The sequence below is a fragment of the Synchiropus splendidus genome, chromosome 15 (assembly GCF_027744825.2).
Source record: "Synchiropus splendidus isolate RoL2022-P1 chromosome 15, RoL_Sspl_1.0, whole genome shotgun sequence".
Taxonomy (NCBI): Eukaryota; Metazoa; Chordata; class Actinopteri; order Syngnathiformes; family Callionymidae; genus Synchiropus; species Synchiropus splendidus.
In genome coordinates, this window is record NC_071348.1 from 4,323,118 (window position 1) to 4,348,890 (window position 25,773).

The 25,773-nt window shown below is 46.0% G+C and overlaps 3 protein-coding genes across 3 annotated transcripts in view; 1 reads left to right on the top strand and 2 right to left on the bottom strand.

The window, feature by feature from the left end:
• The window catches only part of creb5b (cAMP responsive element binding protein 5b), a 45,136-nt gene extending 44,778 nt beyond the window's left edge, over positions 1 to 358 (bottom strand). The window contains exon 1 of the mRNA XM_053844143.1: positions 308 to 358. The gene's annotated coding sequence lies outside the window, so the exon portion shown is untranslated. The remainder of the gene's footprint in view (positions 1 to 307) is intronic.
• On the top strand, positions 1 to 10,881 carry jazf1b (JAZF zinc finger 1b). The gene is made up of 5 exons (XM_053844150.1): positions 1 to 143; positions 7,646 to 7,718; positions 8,043 to 8,239; positions 8,523 to 8,692; positions 9,568 to 10,881. The coding sequence occupies exons 1-5, from the start codon at positions 29 to 31 to the stop codon at positions 9,742 to 9,744; spliced, it is 732 nt and encodes a 243-aa protein (XP_053700125.1). The 5' UTR covers positions 1 to 28; the 3' UTR covers positions 9,745 to 10,881.
• On the bottom strand, positions 10,791 to 25,764 carry tax1bp1b (Tax1 (human T-cell leukemia virus type I) binding protein 1b). Its single transcript, XM_053844140.1, has 19 exons — positions 25,671 to 25,764; positions 25,460 to 25,548; positions 23,976 to 24,164; positions 20,113 to 20,215; positions 19,504 to 19,694; positions 19,091 to 19,249; positions 17,687 to 17,835; positions 17,312 to 17,402; positions 16,993 to 17,178; positions 15,056 to 15,307; positions 14,702 to 14,872; positions 14,565 to 14,625; positions 14,357 to 14,475; positions 14,159 to 14,284; positions 13,284 to 13,370; positions 12,749 to 12,926; positions 12,155 to 12,333; positions 11,825 to 11,910; positions 10,791 to 11,515 (listed from the first exon to the last, which is right to left on the bottom strand). Exons 1-19 carry the CDS (start codon positions 25,741 to 25,743, stop codon positions 11,317 to 11,319), a joined length of 2,688 nt encoding a protein of 895 aa, XP_053700115.1. The 5' UTR covers positions 25,744 to 25,764; the 3' UTR covers positions 10,791 to 11,316.
• Positions 25,765 to 25,773: the final 9 nt, after the last annotated feature.

The following is a 25,773-nucleotide window of genomic DNA, read 5'->3' on the forward strand; positions in this document are numbered from 1 at the left end:
CCCTCCCGATGCAGCAGCAGCAGCGACCATGACAGCCATCGCCGCTGCCTCTTTCTTCTCCAACGCTTGCAAATTCGGTGGCTGCGGGCTTCACTTCGACTCCCTAGCGGAGCTCATCGTGCACATCGAAGACAGCCACATCGGTAAGAGCCAAGTCCTCCGCCGGTGGTTCGGCTGCCTGTTAGCATGTGGCTAAGCTAGCGAGCTAGTGACTCACTTCCTGCGTCCTGGCGACCCTGTTGCTAGGTGTGGTGGCTGATGTGGAGCAGCTGACAGTCCCGACTGGCGCGCGACGTCAGTGTTTCACCTGCTCAGGTGAAGACAACAGTCCCCGCACGCTTGACTACACCGACACCGGTCGCTTTTCTCCGTCCGCGCCACTTACTAGTCCCTGACTGTCTGCCCGCCGCGTGAAGGTGGAGGTGCGCTGATTTTGTTCACCGCTTATTCCCAGCATGAAAAACAGTCACATGTGAGTCCGCCAATTGACTACAGGGAAATAAAGCCTGGCTTTTATTCCATGTAAATAAATATTAAAAAGAACGTGAAACTATTTTAATCACCTCCAACATGATGTCCAAATGTTTAAAGTTACGTGGATTAATTCAACTTTTTTATTTCAGGTTTTTAAAAATGCTACATTCAGAACACAGTCAGCATCATACTGTGGTTTATTTGTGTCCTCTTGCACCTGCGGTATCTAAGAATGGGCAGTGACCACGAGAACTAGAGCCAAGAGAGCAAAATTAGAGACCAGGTGAGAAGCTTGGAGGGACTATGACAAGGGGTCTCAAGCCGGTCTTCAAAGGGCCACTGTGAGTGTCAGTTTTTGTTCCAACCAAAGCAAGCACAAACAGGTTAACCCACCAGGGGTCAGCTGATATAAGCAGCACCAGACTGACAGTCAACTGGTTACAGTCTTCAGACACATGAGTGGGGAAGCTGTGTGTGGTAGTTGGGTTGAGACCCCTGGACTATGACTAGTGACCAACAAGAAGTGAACATGTTGATGCCGACTTATCTTTGCAAGGAAACCCAACTTACTTTATATTTATTATGAAGGAATTGTTACACCTTTATGGGCATACACTTAATTTAGCATAAACTTGATTTAGTCCCCCGTAACAGAGCTAGCTGTACCTTATTTTGGTGCCAAAATGTGACATTTTGACACCAAAATAAGGTACATTTGTACCTGTGTGAGGGTGAATGGGCTCCAACCGTGCTGATTCATGCACCTTGTGTTAAAGTGAGTGGCTACACAAATGCCTTTATATCTTATACCCCATTGGAAACATGAAAATAATTCAGTGTTTAGTTGACTTTAATAATGTAACATGCAGCAGATGGTGGGAGCTTTGATGTCTGTGGGCTAAATCTCCTGAACCCAGAGAGTTTCCCTGCTCACAGTGTGACTCTGCGCGGGTTCCTCCATCTAATATTTCACCGTCTTATTATTGAAGCTGACAAGGCCCAGCTGTCCCCGTTGTTCTTGTTTGTTGCTTGACTGGCTTTAATATCCCGGGCCCTCTCTTGATTGTGTGCCGTGCATGGGTCCGAGGTGTTGGCCCTCCAAAAAAAAAAAAAAAAAAAGTGCTTCCAAATGACTTATTGGGGAATAACAAGGCAATTAGTTGGCTCAGAATGGAAAAACTCAGCGTCCCCCTGCAGCCCCCCTCCTGGCTCCTCCACTGGCCTGTGCCTACTCTGAGAAGTGCGAAATCTTGCGCGTTGTGCCAAGTGCCTGTGAAGCATAATTACAGACAGAGCGCTTGGTTTGGCCGCTCTTCCTCCTCATCTGGTGGCCTGCTGCTCTGACCACACTCTCCCTTATAATTAGGCGCCTGGAAAACAAGCAAACATTCCTGTCCCCGGTTTCCCCCGCGTGGCCTGCAGTCTGGTTTGCGACTAACAGGGGGCGCTAAGTGACAGCAAAAGCACAGTAGTTGGATCAGATTTTGAAAATGTAGAGAAAAAAACTAAATTTTATTGAAGAACAAGCAAAACATTTGGATGAATTTTCTACTTTTATTTATTTTAGAATGACATATATATACAGTATATACACTATATATACATATATATACATATATATCATTTTTATATATATACATACATATATATGTCATTCTAAAATAAATAAAAGTAGAAAATTCATGCAAATGTATGTATATATATATATATATAAATTACAACAAATACTTCATGAAGAAACCCCTGTAAAGCTTACGGTCAATATTTTGCTAGCTTTTTTTCATCTTGTATTTTGAAGCTCTCATTCTGACTTCAACTGATGGCGTCCTCACACGCAAGAACAGGAGCACTGGTGCCCAAACAGGGGGGTAACGTAATTAGGTGGTCCAGGTGCACCGATCGCAGAACTAGTTACTGCTTTTCAAATTTATTACTTCCACACGGCTCTTTTTCGGTGGGGGGGTACATAACATAATCGCCTAAATGAGCCTCCACTGAGGTCTGGCAACAAGCAGAGCCATTGTTACGTGGACACCCTGCACTGAACACACACACACACACACACACAGTCTGCAGGATTTAAAATGCACGCTTGCGACCGTCAGCTCCAGGCCTGCACTAGTCTTCTCACCCAATTCCTCATGCCACACAGGAACAACAGTATTGAGCAGATCTTTCCAGATTAACGACACGACTCGGGATTAGCGTTCAACATCCCACTTGTATAACTCTGCTGCTTGTTAGCGTTGCCTCTCTTAAAATGAATATGAGCACAGGATCCTCATTGGACCACCCAGCACTCCCACTTTCGCCGCATATTCCATTTTAAAATAACTGAAGAAGTCTAGAACTGAATGATAGAGGGGTTCAGTATCAATTATTCTCAGCACGATTCACCTTCCTGGCAAATGTTTCAGATTAACATTTTATAACTTGGAGCCCTAAATAACTATACTGTACTATATAAAGTGAATAGAAGCATATGGTAAATAAATAAAATACATAGTAAAATATCTAGTTTTCATGCCATATTTCAAGATTATGTCATTTAATCTTTCAGTCTTTTTACAGTTCAATAGCGGTCCATGTGACGTTTACCAATGAGTGTTGCCACCAGAGATATATGAGTAACCACCAGATTCTGTTTGGAAACAAATATGCCGTCTGTGATGGCAGAGCCACAGCTCCACAAAGGCTTGAGAATCACTGAATTTCGACCTGATGCATTAAAATAAGGGCACAAAACACGCACGAATTATCAGAAATTTTGGTGCGTCCTGCTGAAAAAAATGGCGTCCAATTTCTCATGTGTTTCTGCTAAAAACTCAGCAAATATTAGCGACAACAATGAACCCAAACTAAATAAAACTCTATTTAGAAAATCACACAATTGACATCCTGATTAATAGCGATTTTAATTTACCCATAAAAATATAAATAAAACCTTTACAAATAAGCCGTGTGCTGCTCAATCTCACGCTAAAGCAGCGTTATTTAGACACAATATTTCAGTTCCAGAACTTAAAGTAAAATGTTGAATTCAAAATGACTCATCTTTAGATTTCTCCTTAAATTCTGAGCTGTTGCTATTTAAGAGTTGAAGGTCTTAAATTGGATTTGTGCATAAAAGCTCTTTAAAGTCGATGGGAAGTTTTTCAGAAACAGTGTTTTTCTAGTCGGTCCCTCGTGTCAGGGTCCTCTGTAGCGCACGTGTGAACGTCCAAGTCGCTGTCTGTGCGATATGTTCATAGGATGGATCATGTTCCCCTCCACGTGTTTTTTGGTCCTCAGCTAACAGACAGCTCACACATGGAGCCGGACTCCGTTTCATTTCCTCTTCAGAGGTCACATCATAATGAATTACCTGTGCCACCACTCCCGCTAATGTCCCCCGCTGCTCTCAGCCGCCGTAAACATGTCACCATAATGCTCACCGCCGCACCGTGCTTGTGGCCGTGAGGCTGGGAGCTGGAAATGAGAGGTGTGTTTGTGCGTGTGTGTGAGAGAGTTCGCAGAGGGCGTTATGTGACGGCACCAGGCGTCACTTCCTCTGTAGCCTGAGGAAGGTTTGTTGTGCCGTCGTCACCTGGCTTCCTGTCGCGGCCCCGTCATGGACGCGCTAATGAGAACACGCTGTTGCATCATGTGTGTTTTTCCTGCGCCTGCACAGTCGGGATATTATTCAATGAGCGGGTATTTCATTTCAACAGGCCATTCATCATCATGGGGCCGAAGGCTAGTCAAGCATTAGCTATTGAACCAGTCACAACACAACCGTCTGCTGTTGCAGTACATTATGGGACTGCAGATATTGAATGACTACTAGACTGGGTAATGTTTTTCTTGCTGTAAAGGTCGTCTCCCGAATTCAGCAACTGGATTCTGTTTTTACAGACCCCCAATCCTGGTCACATCCTGGGTTAGGTTAGGTTTAGAGCTAGGCACTAGGTTAGATTAGGCCAAGTCATGGCATACATTAAAAAAAAAAAGACCACTTCCCCTGGTGAAAATACCAGGAGGGGAAATGCTGTTGTATCCATTTGCAAAACCATCCATTTAGCACTTTGGAAAGCCAATAACCAATGGGCATTCATTTGTTGCGACTGAAATGCCAAGCCGCAACAGGACCCTTCTAGAATTTAGAGGATCACGGTAAATTTGATGAACACTCGCTGCATTGGACCTGCACACGTGATCATGACGAGACTGTGAACGCTGCGATCTCCAGCTCCGCTGCGTTTGACAGCCGACACTGGCGTGTGACAGTTGTGGAGAGTGTTGCGAACTTTGGCTCCCCATCGTAGTTTGAAACTTATATTTAATAAATGGAACCTTTATTAACTTCCATATGTGCTTTCCATACATCTGAAGGTAAAGCAACAATTGTGACTGAATTTTGTCCACAGAAAAACAAGTTTTTAACACTTCTAGCAACAGATGGAGCCACTGGTTGTGATGCTAGTTTTGAGGGAATCGAACAAGGCGCCACCATCCAGTAAGGCTAGACCTCCAACAACATGACGTCTCAAACTCGGCAGCTGAGTTCAGTGGACTCAGGCGAGCTTAAGATTTGAGCATGGAAAAGTCCTAGCAGAGCTCAACACACTTCCCAGCTATTCCAGTTTTCAAGTGGCGGAATAATATTTCCATTCGAAGCGAATAGAGGCGGAGTGTCTGTTGTGTCTGGCCACCAGGGTGGACCACCGTGGTGGTTTGATTAGAGAAGCATCCATCCCTGGATTCATTCTGATTCCTGCCTGCCAGTGGCCCCCGTGAGGAAGTGGCCCCTGCAGACCCCCTTCCTCCTCAGTCTCCACCTGAGGTGTACGTGATTTAGTGAGTGTGGGAACAGATTGATCCAGAGCCGCGCGAGGGGGCCTACCAAGCCGCTCTCATTAGGAGGGATTTCTCCTGCACTTCCATGGTCTGCCTCCAGCTCTTGGCAGGAGAACTTTTCTCCTCTGTTTCCGTAAGAGGTGTGTTCTCCCACTCACCACCGGCGGTAATGAAACACTTGCTTACTGGGAGCTCTTGTAGGTGCTGACTGTGTATCTGGGGTTTCCTGCCGGGGCGGTAAAACACAACCCTCTTCTGTTTTGTTACGGGATAGAATAAGTGGATGAGCCTTAAATCTTGTTCCTCGCTGGTCAACATCAGCCTTCACCTCCTGGTGCCAGCGGCGTTGAACAGTCTGTGCTGTGTGTGAAGGCACATGTTCAACCAGTTTCTTAAGTAGGAAATAAGGCATCGGGTTTGTAACAACTCGGGGTTGGAAGTATTTACAAGCCAAAGTTTATTTATCTGAGCAAGTGAGCGTTTTCTGTGCTCCATCCTGGCAGGCTGTTTTCGTACCAGCGATCCCAGGCCAGCTCCACTCCATTTCAGATGGAGAGCAGTGGTTTGTTTTGTGTGGAGTTTATGTGTTGGCCTTGCGGTTCCCAGGATTTTCTTATGGCTCTGTGGCCTCCTCTCACAGTCCTGCACCATGTTTGCTGAGTACCGTCGACGTGTGTCCAGGTTCTCCACGTCTCTTGCCATAGTCAGCTGTTATTCACATCCAGCGTCGCTCTTGAAAGACAAACCTTGCACATCTGTGTAACAGAGAAAAATATCTATTAATTTGAGCTAGGAATGTTTAAGGCCCGGCACGGGGGTCTTCATGGCCAGGCCCCCGGATACAGTCCGAAGCTTCCGTCCAGACAGAGCTTTTCCAATCCAATCTCTTTCTTGTCGTGCCTCCTTTGTAAAGGCCCTCCAGCCCTGTGGCCACGTCCCGTCACAGAATTTTGACTCACGAAATGCTACTCGCCAAATTAGCTCGGCAACAGAACATGGCACATCGGACATAGGGAGCTTTGAGTTTAAAATCTTGTCTCTCTTGTGATGTTACATGAACCCACTTAAAATGACTGAAGGCGGTGTGGTGCACTTGTCTGTCCTGAGTGTGGTGTTGTCATGCTCCCATTAGAAAAAAAAAAAAAAAAAACTAGAAAAGGATTTGGGCCTGAAATAAGTGGGGTTGGGAGTTGTTCATGATGCTGCTGTTATTTCGGGTCACTCTTCAGTACAACTGGACCAAGACATTCGAGAGTGGCCAGGGACGGATGGCCCTCTAGACGCTCCATCCATGTCGGGTGTTGACAACTTCTGAGAGTGCTGCTCTGCTACCCTCTGTTTGAGTCCGTTTGAAAGACCAGAGAGGCGGGTCTCATTGTTTACGGTCGACGCTGTAAAATTCCAACTTACATTTGACACAACACAACCATCTTCTGTGCGTCACTCAAAGTGATGATGCTACACCCTGAAACCTGTGGAGAGGGAAGAGTTTGGAAGTTCAGATAACCTTTTGCGTCGTGCTGCGGCTGGTATGTTTAGAACGGCGCCGTTAATATTAAATAATGTTTACGGTGTTGTTGTGAGCTGATGGGAGTTTTTCTAGTTGTTACTCAACAAAAGCTTGGAGACTCTTTTCCATCCTGGTGCTGACTCAGCTCTTGTTCTTTGGCTTTTTTACAGTGCAGTGTCATAAATAGCGGGAGGTGCATCTGCTGAGTTCCAAAATGAGCTCACGGATGGAAACCAGCTACGCTTGTAACCGCATGGTGGTAGCAGACTTTCACAGCTCAGTCAGAGGCAGACAGGGAGGCTCAGCGAGACGGGTGCTTTTATGGGCGTCTCTCTTCTTCCCACATGGACGGCGGCGTGAGGAGCGTTTGAAGTCGGGCCGCCTGCACCTCCGGGTGTGGACATTAGCTATTGTTGTGCACTTAACACCCGAGAACAAGATGAAGGTCTGGAGAGCTGCACAGCATGTGTCCAGTGGAGTCATCAGACAGTCACGTGCTGTCACCAGCCGAGTGGCAAGAAGAAGCAAACTCAAGCAAATTCCTTCGGTAGCTTTGTGACCTTGGACATGTCTTTGAGCCCCTATCAAGCACCCACCCAGTCCTCCTCCCTTGTTCCTTTCTTCAGCCATGCAGATGGGCCCCTCATAGAAACAGTGTCAGCAACAAATCATCAGGAACCAGAACTCTGAGGGACAATATGCGAGTAAATAATGAAAAATAGGAGTCAAGGAGAGGCTTCATCGTGTGTAGCGTGCACCAGGTGTCTTGCTTGCTCAACATTATGACCACCTTTCTCTTGTTAACTGACCCGCTTGCCTCTGCAGACACGGACCCCCGTCATCTGGAGAAGCAGGAGCAGCAGCAGCCCACCTATGTGGCCCTCAGCTACATCAACAGGTGAAGATCCATCGCGGCCCGTCATCTGGCGGACGGCCCAGATACACAGGCCTTTTTATGGCCCCGGGTTCATCCAACTCCGCTTTGATATGGCGACGGCAACCGCTTTTAAAGCCGGCGAGTCCGCCACTGTCTCCCTGCCGTCGTAAACACATGTTGATGTGGTTATCACTCCATTTGTTAATTCCACTTCTGCTTTAACAATCGCTACGTTCACATTTCATTTTTATGACGCACGTTTAACAGCGACTCGTTTTTTGGTGGGGCTTTCCTCCAGCACGCGCTCGCTAATAAGAGTTTGGTTCCCGCAAAAATCGTCCGCAGGTTCATGACGGACGCTGCGCGGCGGGAACACGAGGCCGTGAAGAAGAAAGCGCAGCCCAAGCTGTCGCTGTCTCTGGCGGGGAGTTTGTTTCGCGGCAGCCTTCCCACTCCGCCGCGCCACACCAGCGGAAGCCTCACCCCTCCGGTCACCCCACCCATCACCCCCTCCTCCTCCTTCCGAAGCAGCACACCGACAGGTAAGACGCGCTGAGCGTGCCGAGTCCAGCGGCGGCTCCATATCCAAGTGCACTTGGAAGTGTTTGAGCCGGGATTGCGTGTTTGTAAAGTATGGAGTTAAATATGTTCTGGCTTCTGTGGTTCATCTCCGCTCCGCTTTAATTGATAACATAACGGCGGCTCATTGACCTCCAGACCTCCATAAAATCCGCTGCATTTTTCCCATCCTCCTCAACCTCCCCGGGGTTTGTGGGAATGCCGACCTCCATCATTCGTCCTTTGTCTCTCGCCCTCTTGCCACAGGCAGCGAGTGCGACGAGGAGGACGTGGACTTGGACGAGTCGGACAGCGACGAGTCCTGGACCATGGAGAGCGCCATCAGCTCCGAGTCCATCCTCAGCTCCATGTGCATGAACGGCGGCGACGAGAAGCCGTTCGCCTGCCCCGTGCCCGGATGTAAGAAGAGATACAAGGTTGGTGCGGCGCGACGTCGCGGACCGGATGGTCGCCTGCGGCGGAGCGTGGAAAATCACTTCTTAGCATGTCGACGTACATGTCGTCCACTTCGGCAGCGTTTTACTGGATTTTCCGTTCACATCTGGCGTGTGTGGTTTGGAGGAACTGTGTGCAGCCTGAGAAAATTGCAACACTGACGTGAATGACAGAGTTATGGGCGACGACTTTGTCTCGACGGCAGGAGCCCTGGGGCACAGTGGCAAGACACACTCGAGTGGTCCTCCAAAAACATGTCCACGATTTCTCATCTCGCCCCTGAATATGATCTGATCACAACAACTAAAGCATCAGAACACGCGTGACTCCGGTGCTGAGTCTTGACTTGCTTTGTTCAAGCGGGCCATTCCACTGCGCCACAGGTTGGACCATGTGACCTTCACCACAGTATGTTGTAGAACAGGATAATGCAAACGTGATGTCACTGGACACGCCGCGGTCACGTTTCAGAACCATGAAAACGAGGTTTACTTCTGACCACAAGGGGGGGTGATTCATGCGCGCTGAGCGTGTGATTGCTGCTTACGTTGCTTCATTTAAATCAATTACACGCCGGTTCCGAATTTAAATGAAACCGCTTCCACACAGCTTTTTTCGTGTGATAAGCTAACTAGCTCTGTGCGTTATTTCGGAACCCGACATCAAACACCTCCGGGCCTAAATGGACCTTAAGCGCTCACCAACACATGAGTGTTTGCTCGCATTCTTTTGGTCGTGCCGTGGAGCTGTGGGTGGCTCAGTCAACGCTTTTAGGGAAAACCACCGAAAAACAGCCCAAATTACAGCCCTCCCTCCAAGAAATGCCCATCACCGACTTGCCTCTGCTTCTCCTCAGAACGTGAACGGGATCAAGTACCACGCCAAGAACGGACACAGAACCCAGGTCAGGGTGAGGAAGCCCTTCAAGTGCCGGTGCGGGAAGAGCTACAAAACGTCTCAGGGGCTGCGACACCACACCATCAACTTCCACCCGCCCGTCTCCTCCGAGATGATCCGGAAGATGCAGCAGTAGCCGACCTCCTCGGTCCTCCGCGGTCACCAGCAGCTTCTCCTCACGACACTATCTTTTGAGTTTCGTGCACGTTGCGTCATCATTTCCGTTGAGTTTTGCACATTGGTCACGACTATAGTTGGTTTTTAGCTTGCAGTTTCACGGGAACTCACCAGTCACATTTGTTTTTAAGAGAATAAACTTCCATCTGAACCCTGCGCACCCCAACGCATGAAGGGTTGTGGGCCAAATGGACCGAGGTCCAAGAACCAACTTAGTGTTTTAATTGAAAGAGATTTCTTCATTTAAAATATGCTTATTATTAGAAAATTTTCAAGATTCTTTATTATTTTAAGAAGATAATGTCAGTGCTCTCTATCTGTCTCGATTGTCCTTGATTTTTAAGGAGAATTTAACATCTTGTATACACACCAGACATGACTACAGCTGACCCTGGAAAAGAATATGGCAGACAGAAGACCACGTGAGACAGAAACACTCAAGTGTCGCTGCATTGATCAAGGCTCACTCCAAATTTAATTGTGAGAGAAAAAAGTCAACTGGTGTTGAGTAACCCTTCACTACGTGGAGCACAGAAGGTCTTTTAATAGCAACCCCTCAAATCTCAACTGCCTCAGTTGCGTAACACAGTTGGAATTGATCGATCCGAGGGCAAACCAAAGCTGAGAGCTGATCCGGTTCAGCTCCACTAAATGTTCTCCAAGCAGTGTTTCTAGCAACTTCTGCACGGGACCAAAGCACTTTTCTAGTTCTAGTTGCCAACGAAAAAAGAGCATTTTGGGGTGAGGCAGGAAGTCGCACCTCTCCAGTATTGTGAGCTTCACCCACCCAGCAGGCATTAACGGACAACCCCCCGAGTCCGACACGGAGCTTTACTCAAACCCTACTCCGTTAGTGCCACCGACGTCTCATCGCAGACGGTGTCAACTGCCAGAAGGCGGAGCTTGAAGAGATTACCGTGAATGTATCGTCGAGTGCACTAAATTCTATTTTCATAAATGTGTGTTTGTGATGTGTTTCTGTCAACATTTGGAATAAAAGTGAACTGGATTCGAACAGTTTTATTTATTGAGCCTCTGGATACACAAGACTCGGATATAACTTAGTAAAAGACATAAAAAGAGATGAGTAAAATGTCAAACAGAAGCTGGGCGGACATGAGGGTCGTGACGCAACCTACAAAGGACCCAAACAAACGGCACACACCAAGTATCAAAGCTTCCACTGGAATATATCTTAACTTATTCTAAAATAGATGATCTGAAGATTTTTGTAGTGTACAGAGGCGTAGTGGCGGCGGCGGTTTCCATGTCTCCAACGTGGATGTGAATCACGGCAAGAATGTCTTCAGTAAACATCAAAATCCCTTTCCCTGATTTATGTTAACGCCCCACGTGCCCGCCTCCTTCTAATCAACGTATCGCCCACAATCACTTTAGAAAATCCAAACCCATTAAAAGTGGACCCGGCCGGGTCTTTCAAATTGACGTCAGAGTTCTGAATGGTCACGAAGCGGCTTGTCGGTTCTTCGCATGCAGAGAAGAGTGCAGCGCTACAACAGGAAGTACCCAGCTAGTCGAAGTCGAGCGGGTGGCCCTCGAAGTGCGTGAGGACGTGGTTCTCGAAGACCTTCTGGTCGCAGTCCAGTGGGAACTGCTCGCTGCACATGGGGCAGATCTTCCAGTGGCTCTCCACGTGCTCCTCGAACTTGCTCTGGTCGTAGTTGGGCGGGAAGATGACCTCGCACAGCGGGCAGCGCTTCATGTCCATGCTGCAAGAGACAGAGGAGTTTTTGCTTGAGATACCTGACCAGCGTGGATTTTATGAGTGTCATTTTTGAACAACTGTGTTGTTCCACCAAGGGCCCAAATCAGAGTTTAACACCAACATGTGCTTTAATCATCAAGCAACACTTGGTCAAAGACTGAAAAACCGCTGACGTCAGCAGACCAGAAGCTCATAAAGAGATTCCATGTGGGTGGTCCGATGCTGCCAGTACCAGCACCGCGCAGGTTCAGAACCCGCTGAGAGCAGAGCACCGGGGCGGCATTTACGAGAGCGAGGGATCATGTGACGTTACCTGGCATCAAAGCAGAAGGGGGTTTGTCCGTCGTTCACGGTCGGGCTCCGGGTTTCCGTGGCGGCGGGTGGATCAGTGGCGCTCACCTGCAGAGAGAGAGAGAGACCATGGTCTGTCAGAAGCAGGAGGGTCTGCTCCCAGAGCTCAGTCCAAAATGGTGAAGCAGTAAAAACAACAGCATGGCGACATCACTGCCAGGACTAACTCAAACTGGACTGGGGAATGAAAACTAGGTTAAAGGTCAGTCCGATTCTTCAACATGGAGCTCACAATGGCGGCTTCAACAGACTCCGACGTCTGACGTGAGTGTTGAGGATGGACGACGCTCACATTGTTGTTGTTATTGTTGGGCTTCTCCTCAGACTCCTCGTGGCCTTCCGGGAGGTTGTGGTTGCGCGTGGGTTGAATGCACACGACATTGCTGTCCCAGGAGTGGGGGAGGAGGGAGACCGGAGGGAGTCTCAGCAGCTGCTCGTCCGAGATCCCGTCCTCGTCCTCGTCGTCCTCAGCTGGGGAAGACGGCACACGCTCAGTTACCAGCAGCAATTTAGTCGCAGACGTTCAGCCACTCATGAGCGGCTTCAGGTGGTTGGACTGATCACAAGCTGCACTGAGTCTCTTACAGATGACAGACAGATGCTCCGCTCAGTTCAACATAAGACACCTTCACCATCGTGTGCAGACACAGGCAGAAAGAAGAGGCCCACCAATCTCAACTTATATGTCACTATTTTGTGCTCTGTCTCAGTAGCAACAACACTGACAATTATTCAAAAATAAAGCCCCAAGTGGCCAAGTGTTTCAAACTCCTCAAACTATTTTCTTAGTCTGTCACAACGAAGAGCCAGAGGATGTCTGTTGCCCCACAAGTGCTGGAAAAGCCAACTGAACCAAGAATATGGCAGGTGTTGTGTGACTGCCCACCTCTCGACTCGCCACCTGAGTACGGGTTGCCGAACTGCAGCTTGCTGGGACTCTGGCAGACCAGCAGGGGGGTGGGTGTGTCCTGGGTGTATGGAACTGGGTACTGCAGGAAGAAGGACGCGTTGGACTGAACGCTGTCTCCTTCCTTCTCTTCCGCCTTGCTGCTCTTCTCCAGCTCCTAGGAAGGGACGACACAGTGTCATGCGACCAGACTTACTTCCTCTCGTCATTTTCAAGGGGAGCAAGATGCTGACTTTTTATTGAGTCACAGACGCCGATTTAATTTACAGTCTTAACCTCAAATTGGGCCATTCTGGTGCTGTGAGCCGCGGCGGGATTACCTCCAACAATATTCTAGCTCAGCAAGGATCTGACTGTGGCCCAAAGTAATTGAATGGAAAATAACAACTCTTTCACGTCGCTGCTGCAAATAGAGGCACATTACACACAGAGCAGATGAGCGGAGGGAAAATGGCCGGCACTGACACTTCTCAGGGGGAATTTGAGTCAATAAAGGAGAAAAGCTGTCACTGACCCCCTCCAGCCGCTCCTTCTCCTCCACAACCTGCTTGAGTAGGTCCTTCAGCTCCTTCAGCTCCCGCCCCTTCTCGGCTACCTGGGCCTGGACCAGACAAAAGCAAGATTTAGGATTCACCTGGCGACGGAAAGCTCTGCTTTATGCACAACAACTTGTTTAAATTCTTCGCAGACGTGAGGCAAATATCTGGCCGAGCCGAGCCAAGCAGAGCATTAGCCGTGCAACTGGAGACGACTCTCCCGAGCCAAAGGCCGCTTCCCTCCAGAGTCTGGGGTAAACAGCAGTAAAACCTTGTCTCGCAGAGAGGTCTGCTCATAAACACGGCTGTCAGAGGGAGCCCCAGCTCCAGAGCAGAGATCTCACCAGAGGAAGACAGCCAGGGAGGACATGCTCCTCTGGCTCTGGCTAAACTACGAGCTGATGGCATTAGTCCCAACTGTCGTGCACATACAGACACGCCGTCGGTAGAAACGGAGCTGAAATATCATCAGAACAAATTTGGGGATGCGTGAACACGGCTGTGAACACTAAGCAGCAGGAGTGAAGGGAGGAAGCGAGTGAGGGGGATGGAAGGGTGACTCGTCTTTGAAAAGCATGAGCTGAAGAGTGACATCATGCAAGAAAGGGGAGGGAGCACGGTGGACACCACAGAGCAGAGAAGAGATCCTTCGAACTGGAGCCACCTTTTGAGTTCAGGAGCCATTTGTCGGCAGAAGTGCCTCAAAACTCAAACTGATATAACCAGGTTCTGCCAGGTTCAGCTATCAATTATTGGTGAAGCCCGTTCTTTCAGGGATTTTACACGCATCCCGAATCACTTGAGAGAGAAATGTCGAGAAAGGCCTCACAGCTTCGGCCTTCTCTCTGCCCACCTTGTATCGATCCTCCTCTGACGCCAGCTGCAGCTTCAGCCCTTCATTGGTTTTCAGCTGCTCCTTGAATTTCAACTCCAACTTGGCCAGCTCATCCGCATACATGAAGCTCTTCTCCTTCTCCTCCTAGAGAGAAGCCCAGGCTCATGGTTAGCTTTGCGTCTCCTCAAGTGGTGTGCAGAGGAGCCGAGCCCTCACCACCAACATCAGCTTGCACTTCTTGTATTTGTCGTTCTTGTCCGACGCCTCCTTGCTGATTCCTTTGAGCTTCTCCTGGATGATGGCGTCCAGCGTGGGGTCGGCAGAACCTGGGCTGCCTGGGAACAGCAGATCAATATCGAGCTCAGTGTCAGAAAAGCTTTCTGAAGCACTATCATGAGTAGAAGTACTGAGGAGGACTTGCTACCTGGCACGGATGGTTCTGGACTCACAGTGGTGAGCTCATGTGCAGAGCTCCTCTTCTGCTCCTGAACTCACACACAAAACAACTGTCATTTACTTTACGCCATGATAGCGCCTCAGATAAACCTCATAAGAACCAACCCCGTGCTGCTCCGAGAGTTTAATGATATGCTTTTGCAGACGCTGGCATTCCTTGTACTTCTCCTTGTAGTGCTCAGCGGCCATGTGCAGACGCAGCTTCAGGTCTTCCACTTCTCTCTGCATCTCTGCCACCACCACCGGGTCCGGAGCTGCTTCCTCCTCGGCTTTGGCCTGCAGACAATCCCAACAGAGCTCAGACTGGTCTGCATACACAGGGAGTTCCATTGAAAGCATCTGGGCCGAAGACCAAGCCAAATAGCAGAGTTTGACTTCTCGGTTTCGTGAGTTTACCCATTTCATTCATCGTTTCATCAATGAATGAAGGTCAGCGATCAGACTGAATGACACACTCACAGTTTCCTGTTTGGCCTCTGCCTTCAGCTGCTCCACCAGCTGCTCCAGGCGGGCACACTGAGCTTCAGCTTCCTCTTTGGCCTCTCGCAGCGCCTCGGCTTTCAGCTTCATGTGGTAAAGATCAGACATGGTGTGGTCGCGCGCAGTGGAGGAGTCCCTCAGCTCTGCAGCCAGGAGGGACAACTGCTGCTGGTTCGCCTGGAGCTGCTCTTCCTTTTGTCGCAGCTGCTCCTTCAGGGCCTTCATCTCCCCCTGACATAGAGAACAGACCACATCAGCTGGAGCATCCTCAGTCCGCACCTCCATCGTTCAGTCACCTTTTATATTCTACTTTTTGGGAAAATAAAGGCTGTGTCCCATTTCTCACCCTAACACTTAACACTAGCACTTGGTTTTGAGTGCCCTCCATTATGAAGTGCCCTCCGACGACGAAGTGACGTCCCTAAGAATTGAGACAGAACTTCATGATGTCACGCGTAAAGACAACGTGTCATTGGCTGCTGTGCTGCGTTTTGTTTCCTGCATCCTGCTGTAGGAGACGTTCTGGAAATGCCAGTTCCAACGTTTCTGCAACCTCTTGCATTGGCGCTGATAATCTCACTTGGTTTGGTGAACCAACGGAGAAGAAATGGGTGTTAGTCTGGATGCTAGCCGACTGTTGTTTGTTAAGAAAAACAACATACATGTTGTATTGTTCGTGTTGTCGGACACGGTCGACCATTTGGGTGGCAAACATGTGATACGAGAGAAAGCACGGAAGAGTAGTCCTTGTTACTAAAATGTCCCTGTTGTCCTATCCAACATTGTTTTGAAATAAAGTACTTAAGCATCCTGGAAATCTATCCACACTTCATATTCCCACTTGGTTTCAAATCAGCTCCGGAGCTCCCTGGGTTTGAAGGGTTCATTTCAACTGGTCATTGGCGAGTGCCCTCGGTCTTAGGAGTGTTGGGACACACTGCACTGACACGTGAACATGCAAAACCCAGTGTTAGGGTCAAAAACGAGTGTTAGGGTGACAAATGGGACACAGCCAAATATTGTGTCAATCAAAATCACATTACGAGTCAATGCTATTGACAAACCATTCAGTGATCAAAAAGAGCAGTAACTATGAACTGGATATCACAGGTAGGAAAACATGGATCGCAGATACAAGCAGCTCAATTTGCCGTAATTTCCGCACTATAAGCCGCTACATTCTTCTCACGGTCTGAACCCTGCGGCTTATACAACAGCACGGCTAAAGATAGATTTTTAACAGGCTGAAATCAGATGAAATCGGAGACGATAAAACCGATGAAATTTGAGGCTTAAAGAGCTCAAAATGCGCTGTTTTCACCCGTGTGTACGCAGCTCCGACAAAAGAGCCAATCTCCTGGAGGTGTGGAATCGAGAAGTGCGTGTATGCGGGGGAAAACGGCGCATTTTGAGTGATTTAATGTGAATGAAAAATGTGAGGAGTTCATGATTCAAGTTCAGAATATTCCACAGTTTGTGATGAATCAGTCTTGATGCTGTATCCCATTTTCAAAACTAGTTTTGAAAAGCGTTTTTAAGCCGGGTGCACCACTGACATTTCTATGACGCAAACAGCACCACTGCCTCCGTGGCTTATGCACCACTGCGGCTTGTGTATGAGCAAGATTTTCCTTCTTAAATTTAGTGGGTGCGGCTAATATTCCGGTACGCTCTATAGTCCGGAAATTACGGTAAGTCTCTTGAAACCAGACACGGTCAAAAAGCTTTGTCATCAGAGACTCAGATTAGAGCAAACTGCGTACTGACTGGACGTGCCACAGGCATCTCCTAACATCTAAAATGAGGGCCAATAATATTTTTTGAAAGTGCAGAGAAGTCAGAGGACGTGGCAGAAGTGTAATCCAGATTACCACAGTACAACAGCCATCTATCGAGGCGAGTAAAGTGTTTGTTACCAAGGGAGCCACTTTGGCCAGGATCTCTCTGTACTCCTTGTCCCTCTCTGCAAGGCAGACCTGCAGACGTCCCACTTCCTCCTTGAACTGAGCAATGGTGTTCTCCTTGTTTACATCCACAGACTTCAACATCTGCAGCTCTGCGCTCAGTTTGGTGTTCTCCAACTCTCGGTTCTTCAGGTGAATCTTGTAAATGTAATGAGTTGTAAAACAGTCAACAGCTTTCACTGACACAAAAGTACAAAAGAACATATCCCAGTGTTGATGTAAACTATGATTACACTTACACCTACGTGAATTTAAATAAATTCACACTTACCTTGTAAAGCTCTTTCTCGTCTTTCTCATTCTTCAGTTGAGACTCCAGCGTCTCCCTATCAACGGTCAGTTTCTTCACTTTGTCTTTCAAGCTGCAGAACAGATCATCATGTCACCAAAATGGCCACTAGGAAAGACACTTTAGAAATATCACTTCAAGTAATGGTAAAAAAAAAAAAAATTCTGACGGAAGTCATCATTCACTTGTCATATTAAGTGCTAACATTGTCATCACACTAAGACGTTCGAAAGATAATTTCAGTGGGTGTTGGAGAGTTCCTGTCCAAGGATGAGAACTGAAGTCTCAAGGCACTTCTCGTCTGTCTCAAACAAAGCTGAGAATTCAATTTAAGTCTTTTGAATTCTCCAAACTCACCCGTCCAGCTCAGTTTCCTTCTGCAGACCCCTGTGCGCGACACAGTTGAGGTCTTCTGCTAGCTGCTTCATGCGAGCGTTGGCCTCCTCCATCCTCCGCTTCAACTCCTCTTTCTCCTCTCGTTGGACCAGTGCTGAATTCTGCGCCTCCTGGGAAACAAACCGATCATGGAATGTATTGCACAAGAAATGAAAGCTCCTGCATTACCATGATGTTAAATTCAAAATGAACACTGCCTGGAGATGCTAGTAGGAGACACTGTGACTCACAGAATCCTATATAATAAGTTAAACAAAAAAAAAAAGAGAAAGAGAAAGATATGAAAGGGAAAAAACTGACCTTTAGACAATTAGAGCAAATATAACATCACTAGCACAAGATGACATCTTAACAAAGCAATATTATATTGACATTTAGATCAAGTATTTATTCAACCTATGTTTGCATAATATGAATATAAATATATTCATTAATATATATTCATAGTAACATGCAGTTATGCTTCTCTTTCATGTCATGGTTTCTCTATTCGACTACAATTCACATAAAACCCCCCTCTTGGGCAAAGCTCTCCACTGTTGGACACCATGTTGCTATTTATTTTGCAGCTCAGTCTTTAATATAAATCTGTCATCAGTACCGCAGGTTATGTACGGCGGGTTTGTGAAGCATTTCCAGGGAGACCAGCCGTCTGTCGGTGCCGCAGACTCGCTGCCCTCCCAAAGACTCGCGAGCGGGCCAGAGCAGTAAATCTGCAGCCAGACGGCCCAACTGCGAGCAGGAACTTGCAGAGAAACCAGACTCATTGTAATGCTTTGGTTATTTCTCTTTCCCTGACACACCACCGTCACATCTAATCATTCACAAAATCCATAACTCAAGTCGACCTCAGAACCTGAGTTTCACTTTGTGATTCCATTTTATTTCACCTTCCTTTCAATAAGTTAATAAACTGTGAGTAAAACAAAAGAAACCTGAATATGCATAATAATGTGTGTTTCTAAAAATAAACGTTTTAACCGTTTATTTATGGGTAGAACTTTTATATTTGCGCAGCATAAAAAAATCCATATAAAAGTGTGGCTATAAAATTAACAGCCACAAAATCTGTAATCACGCTTTCACGGGAGTCGTTTTAAAAGCTGATTTATGACGAACAGCAGCAATATGAATTATTAATGACACTAGTTATAAGACCTAATGTTGAGCCATAAAAATCTGGATGACAACTTTGATAATCTAGACATTCATTTCTGTCAGGGAGTGATTTATTTCTTTGGTTGCTCGTGGCGTGCGTAGATGTAGTCGGCAGCTAGGGGGAGCTATGAGACTGAGCACGTCAGTGGGGGAATTGGAATACAACGTTTAACAGCACAAGTGAAAGCGAATTTGCACTCAACTTACCTGGAGTTGTTTCTCGAGCTCGGCACATTTCTCCTTTTGGAGCTCTATCTCACTTAACAGCGCCTCCTTCTCTGATTCCAGCTTGTCCTTCACCTCCTTTTGTAGAGCCATGCTCTTCATCAGCTCTTCTTTCTCTTTCTGGGCTTCCTCTATTTTTTGCTGCAGACAAGAACAGACATGACTTTTTAAAAAATTAAAAAATAATTGCAGAATTCAGATTAAAACAATTTTAATGCATTGAAAATATATTTTACATTTAAAGATGACCATAAATGATCAGCCTTTAACAAAAAATATTTCAACACACCAGCTTCATAAAAGTGTATCTGTTCGATGACTATCTGTGCCTGCAGTGATTCACTTTTCAGGACTTCAAATAAAGGTTTACGACCAGTTGCGGGAGGCCAGCGTACCTCCAGAAGGCCTGCCTTGGTGGTAACCACCAGAATGTCAGAGTTGCCTTCATCCTCCACCGTCAGAAGATCGTCCTCGGTGGGGCTGTCTGCGCGAAACAGGAAAGGTGTGCTCGCGCCCCGGATCTCTCCTTTGTGGGTCACATAGCAGAACTGGTAGAACTCTCCATCATCGTTGGGCACGTAGTATCCTGGGACAGAAGAACCCCCAATAAAATTAGCAGGACTGCAGATTTATTGATTCCTGACTGTAATAGTTTCAAGATCCACCATTCACACACTTGAAATTTAATTTCATAATGAGGAAATCAGCCTCAGAAATCAGCAACCCATACTTTCAAAGTTTATTCGCTCCAGCTAGCGTAGGATGGCAACAGCCACGTTGCCTTTCAATGAATCAGAAGGTGGAACCCATTCCGTGCAGTACAGAAAACAACTTGAAGCTTAGATGATGCAGGAGGAGTCGCCTATTTTTGGCTCTCCAGACCGACGTACATGACACGACTCTATTATGTGTCCTAATCAGTGTTACACAACAAAAGAATGTTGGCTACAAATGGAAATAAAAGCACATGCGTCGCTAATATAAACACTGATCCACGGTCTTACCCTGGAACACCACGGTTCTGTTGACTGTGGTGCCCTCCGCATAGTTCACAGGGAGCGGCGACCACAAGAATGTGTAATAGTCCCTCGCTGTGCTCCAACCAACCTGTGAGACATGACAAATATCCAATCAACCAGACGTTTTCAACCACATCAACGTTGGAAAATTACAACTGGGAATTATCGGGGAGTCTGCTTACAGTCTCCAGTGCTCCACTTACAGAATGTCCCACGCCGCTTTAGGACAATTTACATGGAGATTTTGTTATATATTGAGTCGCAACTATGTGTAAACGGTGTGTGACCAAGAGGAAAATTCAGTCTGGAGTCCTGGTCAGCACGTGCACGGGCTGCTTGTCATGAACAAGCCTGAGCGAGGAAATGTAGCTACAACTCATTTCTAAGAGGAAGGAGGGAAATAGGTGAAAATTTTATACATAGGGTACTTTAAAATGAAACCCAAAATGTAATTATACGTATTTTATGTGTTGTTAACTGATGGCTGATGAGGGGGGAGTACAGAAAATGCATCCATAACTTCAGCCTACAGCCATAAAACTGTCAAACAAAATCAGAGTCACATCAAGATGGCTGGCTTTCGCCGCGCACAAGCCGACGAACACATGCATCCATGAAAAACGCTGTCGAGAGCCCAGACTTTCTGTGATTCATTTCTGAAAAACAGATACTAAGATACGCGGTGTCGAGACAGATGTTGCTTTTGATGTAGGTGGGAGTTTCTTCACCGTCGATAGTTTATTTAACACCCTGCAGCTACAATACCGCGAGTGTTCATCAGAGCCAGAGATAGGCGGCTCTGCAGCTCCAAAATCCCCGGTTGTTACCAGTGGACCTGCAGCCTGCAGCAGTAAAGAGCAGGAAGCAATTAAAACATGCACCTAGTTAGGGGGAGCCATTACTGAAGGCTAGCCCTCACCAGTCCACTCATTAGTGGTGCAGAGGTGGTGGAGGGTGCAAACGCTGAGAGGAACTCTTTCACTTCCAGCAGACGGCGTGTAAACAGGAGGACAGGAGGTGGAGATGGTGTCCAGTGGCCATAAAAGAAACACTTAAAGAGCAACCCGGCTCACACCAGAGAAGATGAAGTCAACATCCACTTCACACTTGATCACACATCTTCACAGTGGACACTGAGAGAGATATGTGATGTTCCAAGAGCATCAAATCAGAACATGTGAAAAAACTATGAGATCTTTTCTGGAATTGAGGTTGGATATTAGATGTGCTGCATTGTTTTTAGCATAGGAGATTTTACCATCAATTTTGCACCAATGTTGATGTGTTGTGTGTCCCTCAATTGTAATCGGCTTGGGAGAATGAGATAAGACTGCTTTGCCAAAGAAGCAGAATAGCAACTCTTGTCATTCAGAAACAGAACTGTGGCATAATATTTGAGGGGAAAATGTTTGCCGTTCATAATTTTACAATTTGGCTGTTGGCTAATCTACCCACCAGTATAAATAAATCTCTAGTTTTGCAATTAAAATGTAAGTAGCTGCTGTGTTGCTGTAACAATTCTTCTGGCGAGGTTTGAGATGCAGCTCAGCACTAACGTAGAGTGGATTACAGTGTGAACACCATCCTCCTCATGCAACGTTTTACACTGTTTTAATGTGAAACTTTGGCAGCATTCCGACAGAGTCATACTTTACAGAAAGCTGACAGAAGCCGGTGGCAATGCTGCTACAGGAAGTAATGAAGAATCCATGTGCCACTCAGGCCGAATAAATTCAGGAGCGGGACCATAATTCACGGAGCGAGGCCGTGCTCCGGGACAGGTTAATTATAAAGCACTTGCTGCTTTCTCCCAGGCCTCCCAGACAACCTGTCCCAACAGCATTCCTGCATGAACACCAGGGTAGAAAACATCACAGGCGGGTAAATGTTTCAGCGTTAACAGGCCAAATGCTGCTTGTATCACCATGTCAGAAAAATGATCCTCCTCGCAATGTAGCATCATCGATCAGCATTGAGCTTTTGTTTGACTAGCCAAGAAGTAAACTTCTGTAAATTATTTTAGGCAGACGTGTTTGAGCAGGAAAGGAACAATTCCCTTTTTCACTCCTTCATAAAACCTTGAGGGGAGAGACTGAATTTGCTAACTTGTAAAACACTTATACATTCCACACTGTCGATGAAATGATCTAACTCAACATATTTGTGAGTCTAAATCTATTGTGTAAATTGGAGAAATCACATCTGAGATTGTTATCGGTAATTCAGAACATATCCAGATATCACAGGGCATGCTAACGCAGGAACTTGGCACCCGATCATCGCATCTGTCAGCACTGCCAGGAATATTTGCAGGATTTATGTCCTCACACGCAGCCTTTTCCATACCAACGTGGCGCTCTAGAGGCTGGGGAAATTAGTGATTCTCAGCTCAGCACTGCCAGTTGCTGCCTACCTTTAGGCTAAACATAACGTGGAATCCAACCACAACAAGGGAGCTGTTCTCTGGATGCAATCGCCCCCAGAATGATCCACCTCCTTTGGCCTAACATCACCTCATTTCTCAGCGTGGCGCAGAGAAAGGCTTCATTCTTTCATACTGCATGACAATCACAAACAACAACATATATAAGCATTTCTCTCAGGGGAAGACACACTATTTAGTGCTATAATAAAGATATTTGTTGAATCTACAATCTACATTTGTATTTCGTGCTTTATAAAGTACTTCTCCTAAGTTTGGGGCATTTTTTGCAGTTAAACGGCCTAAGATACAAAATACAATTCTGGGCAGAAACACATCTCCAGCAACACTCCCAAGTACAGCAGCCTCAGAAGGACACAAAAGCAAACCTCAAAATGCCTATATAATACTAATTTGAGTCAGAATAGAAAGGAAAGAACTGGGCCCTCACCGGTGGAAGCACACACAAGCCCAACCACAGCCATATTTGATGTTGGTGTTATGGCCCGACTTACATGTTTGCATGCAAGAGGTACAATGTAAACACAAGAATTAGACTTCAAAGAAATGAGCATGACCTCCCTTCATTCTTCTATGATGACAAAGGGAAAGAGGGGGACATCTTTGTGAAATCGCCAGCTGGGACACCATTCTCTGAGTGACTTTTAAGTCTCTCTAACAAAGTTTTTAGTGCCAAAAATAAAAGTTTGAGTAGTGCGATAATTTAGCTTAAATGCAATTTCTTTTTCAGGCTGTTACAGTTCCTTATTCCGCTTATTTAACGCTGAGTTAAGCTAGTATAAGTAGTTGCTGAAACTACTTTTTCAGCTCGAGTTTTGATTCCTTCAAACCACTGCCAGTGTGAATGTAATTTGACAAGCTAAACTTGCAAAGTAGCTTCCTTGACAGTGGCTGTCATTGAAATACGCACAATTAGACACCATTATTTACATACACCCAGATAATTGTGTGCGCTTCTATTTAATTTGGAATTAATGGGTGTGTGTTTAATGAAGTTAAAACCTTTAAAAGGAAAATTAAAATGAATAATATTTTACATCTGAAATGAAAGCAGCAGAAATGAAATATATTACATTGTTGTTCATTTTGTTTGAAAGCGTAACATGTTGGAAACTGCCGTCACATGATGCAAGAGCTCTTCCTGCAGCTGTGACACGCAGTAACAAGAAACCAGCAACGGCGTGGGGTCATATCTAGCTGAATGTCATTGGGGTGCTATAAATAAATTAACTACAGACAGACCAATGACATCAATGCTGCATCATCCTGGTAAACTGAGAAGAATATATTGCAAAAATAGGCCACTGAGTTGTAAATGACGACCCATGTCATTCACAAAGTAAGTGTTGTCATGGGCGAGGGCACTTGTGAGGGGGTTGTGGTACTGCAGATGCCAGTACTTTACCTTGAAAATGCCAACCCAATCTTTTGAGTGGGGAATAATGAACTGAGTGAGGGTGTAGTGACACTCCAGGGCAGCGTGAGGCAGGTAACTCTTCCCCACATTCTGGAAGATGACATGGGCAAAGTTGGATGTATCCATGTTGTTGTTAAGACTTGTCCTGTCCAGGTGTGAGGAATCTCTCAGATGTGTCTGAGAAGACAGAAAAAACAAACACAAAATGACAAAGAAGAAACTATCATTAACATATATATGACCATTGAAAAAAATACATTCTTTTACCATGATTAAAGGACTAACGATTGAATTATTCTATTTTTTGGCGAATTATCACCTATTATTTTCAGTTGCAGTTAAAGTAACGCAAAACTAAACCAAGACATTAACAAGAACATTGTGTGAATGTTTGAGAACAAATTGTGTGACTTACAATATTAAATATTTTTAGATAGTAAGATACAGAAATAAAATATTGACTTCCTTTTTGACGTCCAGTAGAAAACTGCCAAAAGCTATATTTGCCTTTGCTTAACAAGAAAGCAGTTTCTCCAGAAAGAGGTCAGCTTCACAGAAATCTTTACTTGATAATAAATGTAATTATGAAATGTATTATTTATCTTTGCAATTCTCTCACATTTAGATTCTTATATGTATGTATCTGTGACGCTAGATGAAGTTGGTGACTAAAGTGTCGAATCATTTATTGTATGATACCTGGTATTACAAAGGGTAGATGCAGAGCGCCAGTGGACAAAAGACAAATTACAAGACCACACATATGCACACAAATACAAAGTGCAGTTGAACTGACAAACGAAATACAATTCCAGAGCGTTAAAATCCCATTTCGGTTTTAAAAAAGTACTGACTTTACAATGTCATCATGACAGACCAAAACTTAGTGCGTCACTAACACTGTGACGTCCACATCTAAAACGCGTCTGGACCTCAACGACAAGGCCACGAAATAGTCATGAGTGGAGGATTTCCTATTTGGGCCTTAAAACTTCTCACTCGGCCCGAGAGGACTGGCCGAAAGACATGTCGTCATTATTGACCGAGGATTCTATCAGCTACTTTAGTGGTTCATTTGGAATACGTGAAACTATTTAACGAGGAAAGTATGAAATAAAACTAGACCACGTATTTTTAGTGCATGAAATTTGCATCCCAATGTTATTAGCCTTTCTCTGCTAACCTTAGCATTTGAGATTACCAAACAAGTGGCGCTTTACAGAGCAGAGTCGTCGAAATACAATAATTATTTTTAATAAACAATACCTTTGTGTAAAACACATGAGACGCAACTGTACTTCAATACCGACACAACGTCCAAACACACGGACGCTTGTTCCAGAACGGGGCTAAAGGACAAGCTAAGCTAATAAATACGATACGGCGCAGCTCGGACCAGCCTTGAAAGCACACGACAGAAGTCTAACACTTGGATAAAAACAGTGAGATTCTGTCTAAAGAATAATACATACCTGCTTGACATAGTGAACACCGACTGAAATCCAAAGTTGATCACAAAAATAAGTGCTGGCGCAGTTCAGTGCTTTCCCATGCCCTCTTCCTGGAATAACAACAACATTACGTCATTTCCGAATGAGGGTGGCCCGAGGGAACTCCGCACATTCAATGCTTTTTTGAGGCGTCAAAAATCTGCATGTGGTGAATGTCAGGAATTTTACAAACCTGAGGTGGTGACATGTGTCACTACTTTCTCCGTCGCATGTGAAAGCCCCTCTTCGTGTCGGATTATTTGCATTATATTCCTCTTTATTGTCTTTGATTCGAA